Genomic DNA, 12205 nt, shown 5'->3' with positions numbered 1-12205 from the left:
ATAGTGGTTGTACTAGTTTGCATTCCCACCAGCAGTGCAGGAGAGTTCCTTTTTCTCCACATCCTTGCCAACATTTGTTGTTGCTAGTTTAAACACAATATTTTTAATAACGGGTTATGAATTCTTCTAAAGCTGGGCACAATGTAATTGTTATTTCTATCTTTGTTACTATTAAAATCTTACTATCAAGACCATTCATTAAATTTGTATATTTTTACAATGTTGAAATGGTAACTAAGAGTTCAGGACTAATTAGTTTTAAATGGAAATCAAATAGATTTTTTAAAAGATTTATTTATTAATGCATACAGAACCAGGGTACAGGCCAGAGGTACAGGGGTGGCGAGAGGTTTCACCAGAGACAGAGTGGGGAGCAGGACAGGCAGACTGACAAAGTACACTTCTGAGGGGAGCAGCAGGCAAGACAGAAGAGGTCTGCTGCCCATGTGGGTCACTCCCTGGCTGGGGATCAAACCTAGTGCAGAGGAGCTGCAGCTAGCTTCATAGTGATGAGCTTTAACCTATTGTGCCACCAGGTAGGGCCCAGAAATCAAATAGATTTTTAAGGATCTCTACAAGATTGCTTTCAGAGAACAATATCTGGTATTTTCTTCAGTGTAAATATAATGGTGATAAATAAGTGCTTATGTGTACACACTATTCTTACTATTTTGAAAATTATTTCCCTTCCAAATTTCAGGTGTAACCTCCCTCCAACCACAGGAAATATAAGTAAAGATGTTGGCAGTAAAACCAATCTTGTAACTATAAATCCCAGTATCATAAAGCTAAAGTAAGTAACCACATGTTTCCTTACTATTTAAGATTTTTTCTCCATTGTTTAACAAGTTTCTTAACCTGAGCACTAGTGTTGTTGCTGAGGCTGACTTGTAATATGACTCACTTGGGGAAATATATAAGAAAGTACTTGTATTTTATGACATTCTATCCAATTTGTTGTTCATAAGAGATATGGTCAATGATACTGCTCATGTCATACGCTGAATGCCACTAAGCAAATAAGAGCTTATTTATCTCTTCATCTCTTTAACAATAGTAAATTACTTTTTTTCAATTTTTTTTTTAGAATTTTAGCACTTTTCTTTTTTCTTGGCATACTTTCTCTATAAGAGTATTTAGAAATTTCTTAGAGTAAACCTTAGGAGAACCTGACAAAATCAATTTTCACTTTGGGTAATTTATTATTAAAAAAATAATCCCCATGTTTAGTTTACTGCAACATAACAACTAAAATAATATTGGTTGGCAAATAAAAGTTCCATACACAGTTTTACATCGTTTCCATTAAAAAATGGAATAGTTCTAGTATATCTTGAGAGAATATAAAATATTTTGTTTGTCTCCCAAAAGTTCATTTGCTAAGCACAGATATTGTACTTATAAGTGTATTTATTAATCTATTGTTTGAGTCAAACATAAAGAACTATTGCAAGAAGTGAAGAAAATTTAAGATAGATGTGTGTGTGTTTGTGTATGTATATATATAGATTTGATATCATAGGTTTTATAAGGGAAACTTTTATTTCATAATGTGTACAAAAAGTGCACAAGTAAGATTTTAAAGGTTCAGCTATATGATTTTAATGAATAAATATTTCAAGAGGGTGCTACACTTGAGATAGCATTTTATCATTATGTATATGGAGGGTACTTCAGCATCAAAAAACAACCTCAGAAAAAAATGACTGAGTTAAAAAATAAAATAATGTAAGCGATGTGTGTATCTAGTCAGGGAACTTTGATTATTATTGTTATTATCATGATCTTTTAAAAATTTGGCAGATATGGAAACTTAAAGGAAAAGAGAACACTATTTCTGGAGGACATTGCAAACTACGGAGATGCATACCTTCTTCTGCCAGCGTTTTCCTTTAGGGCCAACACCATTGCCTCTTTTAGAGTGTATGAAACTTTGAAAGTGTTTCAAGCAAGACCAAAAGTCATATTTTTCCATCCCAAGTACCTAAAAAATCTTGCCCTTTTCTGGAGAACTAAAGGTGTGACAGAATATCGCCTGTCATCTGGCTTGATGATCACAAGTGTGGCGGTTGAACTGTGTGAGAATGTAAAGCTGTATGGATTTTGGCCCTTCTCAAAAACAGTAGAAGACACACCTGTCAGTCATCATTACTATGACAACAATTTACCTAAACGTGGTTTCCATGAGATGCCCAAAGAATATAGCCAAATTCTCCAACTTCACCTGAAAGGAATACTCAAATTACAATTTAGCAAATGTGAAACAGCCTAAGCAAAATATCTTATAATGGTAATAATTTTAATACAGTGCAGTCAGTAATAGTGTGTTTCCAGATCTGAAAAAAGATAATATTAAGGTATAGTGAGAAGGGCCCCAAAACTTCCCAATAAATTCATTCATTCAGTATTCTGAGATAGCACTTTATCATTATAATTTTAGAAGATGTTTCAGCATCAAAAAAAAACCAAACAAGTACTATGATGTTTATATTTGATATTTGGTATGAGATAGGGACTGGATGAGTATTTCCTTGTTGATATTTGTGACAGCTATTTCCACCCTCACAAAACTATGCTTAAAGTCATGCTATCTTAGAGATCTTCCCTGGAGGATCAGCCCAGTCGCTGACGGCCCTTCTCAAAAACTGTAGAAGATACATATTGGGGTTCTTTCTCCAACAGTCCTGTAGATTATCAATAGTATCTTTCATGTCTTTCTTCCTACCTTAAAGAAGTGCTTTTAATAAAAGGAAGTAGTGAAACAAGAATCCTTTCATTATTCAGAAGTGAAATCCTTCACTTCTTGTGGGTAATGTGTCTACTTCAGATTATGTTCACTTGTAGCTGTGATGACATTTGGTTGGATTTAGACCGATTTTCCCCATTTTATTTAATTCAAAATAACTCTTTAGAACTTATATTAACTTTCTATCTCCATTCGTAAGCCTTTTCTTCTCCCACTGAGAGGTTCTACTTCAAGGATATGAATAGTTACAATATCCAAGCTTTCTTAACAGTTGCCTTTGTTTGTGGGGTTGTTTTATTTAAGAAATGTTAAAGAGCTAGCTTATCCCACGCCATGTGGCAGGAATGGAAAGATGACTGGGAATTAGATGTGTGTGTCACCAACTATGATATAGTATGATAAATGCTATTGCAAACTTTTTTTTTAAAGATTTATTTATTTATGCTTACAGAACTGGGCTACAGGTCAGAGGTGTGGTGGGTGAGAGGATTCACCAGAGATGGAGTGGGGAGCAGAACAGGCAGATCTACTCAAATGCAGTGCTGAGGGGAGTAGCAGCGGATCAGGAAAGGTCTGCCACACAATGTGGGTCACTTCCCTGGCCAGGGATCAAACTCCTACTGCAGTGACTTCAGAGAGCTTCATAATGCGGTGCTGTAACCCACTGCACCACAGGGAAGAGTACTGTGAAGAACAAAAGCAGGAAGAATTAAATTTATTTCAGTGGAATCTATTTCAGAGAAGTGAATCTGAATTAAACCTAAAAAAGAAATAAGATTTTACCAAATAATAGAACGTTAGGTGTGGGAATATGATAAAGGAGAAAGCTATTACTTTGGCTTTGATTCTTCAAGATGAGGCTATTTGATGATAAATCATACACTTTGCCCCACGAACTGCCATATGCAATGCCATATGGAAAGGTGTAGTATGTGAGGATGTCTTGAGCCCACCTCTGTGAAATGGGAATGATGCTGCTATGATTGATTTCACAATAAAGCTGTTAAAGATTAAAGCACAAAAACTTAATTCTCATATGGAAAAGTATATGTTTACAAGAGAAATAAGTCTAATAAAAATCAATAGAAAGTGAAACATTAGATATTAAATATTAGCATTTCCACACATTTCCCCTTACATTTTTATGATACCTATTAATAGAGGTCATCCGTGCATCTACTGAATAAGTAATTAGACTTAAATAAATAATTATGTGCATATTTTACTGCTTGTCTTTGTATCATCACAGAAGGAAATAGAAGTAGAAGTGGAGCATGCTGGATTAATTACAAATTTAATTTTAATTACTAGTGAGATCTTTCTATTAAATACTCATTTGTAAGAACACTGCTATAAATTGCTTATTTTATAAAAGTACATCTTTAATTTGATAGTAGTTGACATTTGTGATGCTATTCTTCATTCACATTTTCTTTTGTTCTTTTATAGCAAATGAAATCTCTTAGCTCCATAAACTGAATAAAGATTAATAAATATGTCCCTGAAAGAACATGCCCTTAGTTACAGAAAATCTACATTTTTGTGATGTTGGAAAGATGGCTATTTTCTACTACTTTTTTTTTAAGATTTATTTATTTATACAGAACTGGGGTACAGGCCAGAGATGCAGAGGGTGAGAGGATTCACCAGGAACAGAGTGGGGAGCAGAACAGGCAGATCCACTAAGCACACTGCTGAGGGGAGCAGCAGGCGGGTCAGGAGAGATCTGCCAAGCCATGTGCTCACCTCCGGGGCAGGCGGGGATCGAACTCATGCAGAAGTGGCTTAAGCTTCTTAGTGCAGTGTTTTAACCCGCTGCGCCACCAGGAAGGGCCCCAATTTTCTACAATTTTTAATGGATTTTTTTTAATCTGTTATCCATATTGATAATGTCCCGATTATGTTACTAGTGCTGGGGTTTTTTTAAATAGATCATAACACTCTTGTCATTTTATAGTTAGTAAAATGTTGCCCTCAAAGCATTCTCTGAAAGTAGAAACTTGTCAATGATATTGGAAATATATGATTTATTTAATCAAAGTGGCACAAATAGAAGTAAATCATTAGAATGCAATATGAAGGCTGTTATTTTAATAAAAATTATGTGTGATTAGGACATTTAGATTTTACTGAGTTTTTCCCAATTGGCTTCTTATCTTAATTTAAAAATATCTTCTCAAATCTCAAAACAGAAACTTTAATGTCATTTATGGAGAGCTCAGAAATAAGTCAAAATGGTACATGAACAAGAAGGACTGTCCTAACGGTATACAGTGAAAGGTCAGTAGAAAAATATTTTTAAGTTGAGGAGAAAATAACTGAGTTTACTGCTTATTTAAAGTTTGTGCTGCAATTCTAAAAGCATGTTGAAATTTTATAACAGTTGTACAAGCATATTAACCTGAAGTCTTTGTCAAAGAGAATATGTGTACTCATTCTATCTCTCCTCCAGTCGTTATTTCACAACTCACATTTATCTGCCATTACTGGCAATTCTTCTACAATCTTACTGCAAGGAAGTACAGGAGGTTGGAGGCATGTATCTCATTCACAGTGTAACATTTCCACCCTGGCAGCAATGACTTCCCACACATGTACTGTTTTGCCAGTAGTGTTCTTTTGTTCCTAAACAAAATTTTTTTAGAACTTTCTAAAATAGAACATAAATTTTGATAATAAGAGACATCAGCTATGTGAATTGTAAATCATATATCACAGTTATTTTTACTCTGTAATATTAGGCAAATTACTACAAGTTTTTCTACATGATCAAAACAAAAACTATGAACTTTATCCTTAGGCCTGTAGTTTAACCACAACCAAGTCTGACTGTGACATTTTCCAGGAATCTCTGGGTACAGTGAGCTTAAGTGTTGTTGGTGGATTGTATCTGATCTGCTTTTAAACAAGTGTGTCCGTGGGTACTGACACTGGGGTCTGAGCATTGGTGCTAGGCAATACTAACATTTCAGTTATGGCTCCAGCTCATTACACACAGATTATATGTGTGTAATTATACCAGATTGCTTTATTCTATTTGCTACCTGTTGTTTAGCATCACTGAGCAATGTGGATAAATCCCAAAATAACTTCCATCCAAATCCAAGGGTAAAGCATAAATATTCCTTTAGGCATATAGTCCATTGTATAGTGGCTGGAAAGGACTCCATGAACAATGGCACAGAGTTAGGTTTTTTACAGTACAATAATCCTTAAAGTCTTTGGTGTTATTTCTCCTAACAAAAAAACAAACAGATTATAACTTTTATGAAAGAAGATTTTCTTCTGCATGCATATTGCGACCCATTCAATACGTGGGCTCGCAGCCAGGTAATCAGCCAAGGACTTTTTTTTTAGGACTTTCTATGTACAGAATACTGAATTAAGCCATAAATCAGAGCTGTTTGGGGCTAGCTTTTTCCTTGCTTATAAAAAATTTACCAGTTAAGTACTCTGTCAAGTCAAATACCCTAAGGTGTTCCATGAATTTCAGGAAGCGTTAGGAAAATTGAAAATGTTAGGGATGGCATGTCTTTTCACATCCTAAATAGCAACTGGAGAAGTACTATTATGATACAATGTATAGTATAGTTGTGACTTTCAAAATATTTTATTTTGTTATAGAATGACACAGAAACCTTCATGGCTATGCCACTAAGCACTGAAAAGTTATAGGAATTCAAATGAAGTATCTGAAGCACTTGCCCTAGTAAGACCATTTTCTGTTGATCCAAAAAATCAATTCAGAGCTGTTGGGTGATTTAAGAATTCCTATTTGCTTTGACTTCAGAAGGCTGACTCCACAGTGAGCAGTTATCATTATCCTCCTGAAGATGGATGGGAAGAAATATTTCTCTTGCTGGTCTTATCTTATCTGAGTCATCGTTCTTCCTAGAGAAGTATTCTTTTTATCAAAAACTACAAGCAATATTTGATAAAGATGTATCACTTATATATAATGGTAAAAAGAAAATCTCTTTAGCGATTGTTATTGGAACACAGGCTATGAAACAGAACAAAACTAATTTCTATAATGCATCATTCAAAAACTCACACTCCACATAGAATAAAGATGGATTAAAGGTTAAACTAAAATGAACAGAACAAAATGTAGGGGAGGGACTGTATTTTAAATCATTTTTAAAGTAAGGTTTAAGAAATGATGACTGTGACTCTATTACAATGAAGAGTTTCGAATCAATGAATATTAGTGTCAACAAATTAATAGACTGATACCAGGCTGAAGTAATTTTTAGCAATGGGTAAGATTAATGACTATAGAAAACATTCTTAGAAACTGCACATCAACAAATGAATGTCTGGAAACTCAATATAAAATTGAGCCACAGGGAAGAAAGTTATCTATAAAGGGAGAAGCTGAGTAGCCGATGAGAATAAGAAGTGATGTTTCAACTTACTAGTGTCTGAGAATGAAAATTAAAGTGAGATATTATGTCTATTATAGTAGCAAAAATTATTAGGGTCATTCATTCCAAATGCTGATGGAAGTGTAAACCAATTCAGCCATTTTGGAAAGCAGTCTGAGTTAGTGGAATCAATTATTCATCTGCCTTGTGGTCTAACACTTGCCTTTTGGATATATGTTCACAGAATATTTTGTATAAACTCACAAAGAGAGATGCATACCCAGATGATACTTCATTACTGTTCGTGGTCCTAGAAGCTGTAGGGATGCCTCCTCTCCACTCTCAGATTGGCAATTTGCATCTTCTCTCTTTAGTTCCTGGTGTGTCTGGCTAGAGATCTATTAACTTTATGGATCATCGAAAAGAATCAGCTATTAGATCTCCATAACTTCTCTCATTTTTAATATTTTCTTTCTTTTCCTTCCATTGAATTTTATTTACTTCTGATGTTATAGTTGCTTAAGGTGACTAATTTGAGACCTCACTTTGCTTTGAACATAAGAATTTAGTGTTAACTAATTTCCCTTTAAAATTTAACTATCTCTGGGTGAATGAACTATTAATAAACATGTTATTACTTCTCAAACAATAAGAAACAAAATGTTTAGTGGCTTTTCAAAATTTTTGATCTGTCCTGTTTTCATTTTCATTGTTTAAAATACTTTGCCTCTTGGTATCATGTTGGAACCATGTGTTATTTGAAAGCATCTACTTTCCAAATATTTCTGGATTATTTCAAATGTGTTGCTATCGATAATTTTAAATCAATTTCAGTGTAGTCAGTGAGATACTTTGTATGATTTAAATTCATTTAATTTATTTAGACTTTATCGCACTGGCCAGAATATGGTCTTTCTTGGTAAATACTTTACATGCAGTTGAAAAGAGTGTGTATTCTAAAATTGTTTGGTGGAGAGTTCTACTATGTCAATTAGATCAGAGTGGTTGATATTGTTGTTCAAGTCATCTATGTCTTTCCTGATTGTTCATGTACTTGTATTAGTTATTGAGAGAAAAGTATTAAAACTGTGACTTTAACTGTGGATTGCTGGAAATAGATTCTTGGATTTCCCTTTGCCCATCTATTACAGACTATCAGATGTAATTGGAGTCCCCTGGGACTAATTTAAAAAAAAAATTTTTATGCTTGCAGAAATGGGGTACAGGCGTGGTGTGGTGGGTGAGAGGATTCACCAGAGACAGAGTGGGGAGCAGAACAGGCAGATCAACCAAGTACACTGCTGAGGGAAGCAGTAGGTGCGCCCATGGTGGGTCACCCCCCTGGCTAGGGATCGAACTCTTGCTGCAGTGGCTTTGGAGAGCTTCAGATTGTGGTCCTTTAACCCGTTGAGCCACCAGGGAGAGGCCTTCCTGGGACTAAATTTTTTTAAATGTTTACTGTACACTTAACACCTATACAAGAACTTGGCATACATTATCTTTTTTATTTACACCAGATCTATGAGAGATTTTTGTTCCCCTTTTTGTATATGGGAAAACTGAGACTAAGAAACTTCCCCAAGGTTATATAGTATACAAGTGTTAGAGCAAAGTTTCAAATTCAAGTTGTATGTCTGAAGCTTGTGTGTTTAGTCAATATTTTACCCTGTCTTTAGTTTTATTGTCATTGTCATTTTGTTTGGAGAAATTCTAAAACTTTTAGAATATTTTTTCATCACATTTTTAATTCCATTATTCTTCTTGAGAAATCCCAAGTTTTATCTTTTTAAATTCAGTAATAATGGGTAATTACTCAAGCTTAGACTATATCTCTTTTTGTTTTCTGCTCTATTCACTATAAAGTTTGATTAGATTTGGAGTTATCCAATATATTATAGTCTTCTGAGTTCTTTTTGAAATGAGTGTTTAATAGGGTAAATTAATTTCTTTTTCAGCCTGAGCTTTTTTTTTTTGCATTAAGGTTTGTGTGTATGTGGGTTCTATAAAATATGCATTATTATTTTATTCCTTGTCTTTTGAGAACCTCAAAGAGTTTTAAAATGCCAACCTCAGCCATTTCATTGTGTTCACTGGAGGCTAATATCACCAGTCTCATCTGTAATGGAAATGTGAACAATCAAAAATCAAGGTTGCTGAAGATGTGTCAAAGTTAATTGTTAGTGAAGTTAATAGCAGCCACTTGGCATGCTAGGCTCCCAGCACCTCAGGCATGCTACCACATAGTGAAAGCTTGTACTGCCAAGCACTGTAAGCATTACAAATTCTTTCAAAGTTGGAATGCAGCTATTAATATGATTTTCCCAGAGGAGAAATCGAGTCATTAAAATTGGGGTGCCGGCCCTCCCTGGTGGCGCAGCGGGTTAAAGCACTGAACTGAGAAGCTAAAGCCACTTCTGCATGAGTTCGATTCCTGCCTGCCCCGGAGGTGACCACATGGCGAGGCAGACCTCTGCTGACCCTCCCGCTGCTCCCCTCAGCAGTGTACTTCGTAGATCTGCCTGTTCTGCTCCCCACTCTGCTCTGGTGAAGCCTCTCACCGCCCCTGAGCCTCTGGCCTGTACCCCAGTTCTGTATGTACAAATAAATAAAAACCTTAAAAAAATTGGGGTGCCATCAGTTACAAAAAAATCCCAGTCAAATTGCCTTAAAATGTTTAGCATTCTTGACCTACATACAGAAAAGTACAGAAATAAGACAACCTAAGAATATTGGTTCTAGTATCATTTCCCTGTGAAAGTCATCATCTGGCTTTTTTCTCTGTGTAGATTTCATCCTATGACTGGTTATTGAAAAACACACAGCACATGCAGGTCTTATATCTGTACATCTGTACAAGGCAAAAGGAGAGGCATGTGCCACTAACACAGAAGGAAGAATAACTTTTCCCAGAGTCCCAGCAAACATTTTCTATTTCTCATTGTCTCAAGTAGGTCATATGTACCTCATCCACTTATTGGCAAAGGGAATGAACAAGAGTATGGGTGTAACCTTTACAGTTCTATTCCAGGGCTACCAAGTTCCAGGGCTACCAAGGAACATGCATGTATCAGAATAAATTCAGAATTTTGTTGGAAAGGAGGAAGGGAAGAATAGAGGTTGGATGGACACACTAGCAACAGCCAAATTCCCTGTGATATTCATTTACTAAATATTTAAACCCAAATATTTCTGAATTCAAATTTCCTAATCTTTCTTTTTAGTTTAATTTTTTTTACATCATGTTCATTTCCATATATTTTATTCTTCCCCTAAAATATAGTCTTCATGCTTCTTCCACCACCATATCACCCATGAACCATCACTGTAGTCCCATGTGCTCTATCCTACTCTCTCTCTCAAATCCTAAAAAACGTGCTGGTATGTCATCATGATGATCATAGAGAAATTATGCTAACATTTAAATTTTTCCATTAAAAATAATTACCAGGCATTAAATGCATTCACTCCAGAAATCTTGTATCAGTGATATTTTAAAATTTTCACTTTAGGCACTAATTCCTTTTCTGTAATAATCAAATTGTAATATGTAGGTGCCAATACTTTTATTTGTTTAATTTGTAAGATAATACTTTGATTAATTTTCATCCAATATGTGGAATAAAATGTTTGTATAAAATATTAATAATCTCTGTTAAGACATTTTACCTAATAGTATTGCTGAGCTCACTGATCTCAGACTAAATACAATGATATCTTAACAACTTTGTTTACGAGGAGCCCAATGTTGATGGTTTCCCAGAACAGTTGCCTTCTCATTAGGTATTTACCCAAGTTTCTCTTCTGAGATTCATGAAATCCTCTCTATATTAACAGCATCATAGTAGTCACAGAGGAACACTTAGTACCCTAGTAATAAACATCTCTGAAGAGAACTTCATTCCATGTTATGTCACTAAGGCAACCGTTCACTGAATCTTTATTCATACTAATAATATGTCTTGGTTTGCACAGACTCCCTAGTTTATTCCTTTTGCTCTCAGAAATTTGCAGTTTGAATGGCAGCATATGTGGTCACCAAGGTGTTTTGACATTAGAATTTCATAAACAGCATTCAGTGGGTTCAGACCATAAGGCTTTTCAAAAGTTTAAAATTTTGGTTTTAAAAATTCCTACTAAAGAAGTACCATAGCCACCTTTTACATTTAAATGTAGTTACACCTGCTCATATTGGAGTGTAAAGTTCACAAGAGTTGTTTGTCTCCACAGTGAATGAATTTAGCTTTCTGAATGCACACTTTCTTTTTTAAAAGCACACAGTTAGAAGAATGTGGGGACAGTGCCTTTGCCCCCCTTAATCCACTCTAATACTGGCTATCTTTTAGGGGTATGAATATATTCTCTCTCTTTGCTTTGTGTCCTATGCCAAGAAATGTGGATAGAGCTACCTATTGTACAGAACATCTTTATGGATTAATAATGCTCACTATTTTAAAGACAGAAGCAATCTATCATTTTAATGGTTTCAACATATTTAATTATTGTTAATCAAAATATTTCTCAGTAGAATTGAAATTAGACACTGAAGTTGCTAGAGTAATTATGACTCTAACGAAGATCAGAAAAATAATCCATTTTGTGAAAGAAATTGGTTTTGATTACAATGCTGATATCAACTTACTCAAGAGTAGTTTTTGATACTTTCTCTGTTGATAAAATAGTTTCCCCACCAACCTGACCACAGTACGTGACTTCATTGTCTATAAAAGCCAAAAGACAGGTAATATTTTTATTGTAATTAGGAAAACTAAATAATTTTCTTTCCTGTTTTTTGTCTATTCTGCTTCCTTGAGAAACTTAAAAACTCTGCCCTGTTTCTAAATAAATATTAGCATCTGATTATTCCCAATTCACTCAATTTCATTTAATGAATATCTTTGTATGTATATAATTGTTTTATACTTATCCAGTGCTTCTATAATAGCCTGCTTTATAATGTTGCTGCATTTACACAAATGTAGTATCATTCAGTACAGATGGCCCTTTACTAAAGATAATAATATACTAGTTACTTATAGTTGGTGAAAATCAAATTATGTAATCAAGCACAAATAAAAAAGAACTTTTTTTTTTT

At 34.6% G+C, this 12205-nt stretch overlaps 1 protein-coding gene across 1 annotated transcript in view; it reads left to right on the top strand.

Moving 5' to 3' along the window:
* Positions 1 to 2334, top strand: part of ST8SIA6 (ST8 alpha-N-acetyl-neuraminide alpha-2,8-sialyltransferase 6) — a 90367-nt gene extending 88033 nt beyond the window's left edge. Inside the window, exons 7-8 of the mRNA XM_004691277.2 lie at positions 701 to 793; positions 1804 to 2334. Coding sequence (XP_004691334.1) covers positions 701 to 793; positions 1804 to 2272 — 562 coding nt within the window. The 3' untranslated portion in view covers positions 2273 to 2334. The remainder of the gene's footprint in view (positions 1 to 700; positions 794 to 1803) is intronic.
* The last annotated feature ends 9871 nt before the right edge of the window (positions 2335 to 12205 follow it).

Source organism: Condylura cristata, unplaced genomic scaffold, assembly GCF_000260355.1.
Source record: "Condylura cristata isolate star-nosed mole 26May11 unplaced genomic scaffold, ConCri1.0 scaffold00030, whole genome shotgun sequence".
Lineage (NCBI taxonomy): Eukaryota > Metazoa > Chordata > Mammalia > Eulipotyphla > Talpidae > Condylura > Condylura cristata.
The sequence above is the reverse complement of the archived record's forward strand: the minus strand, read 5'-3'. Positions and strand labels throughout refer to the sequence as shown.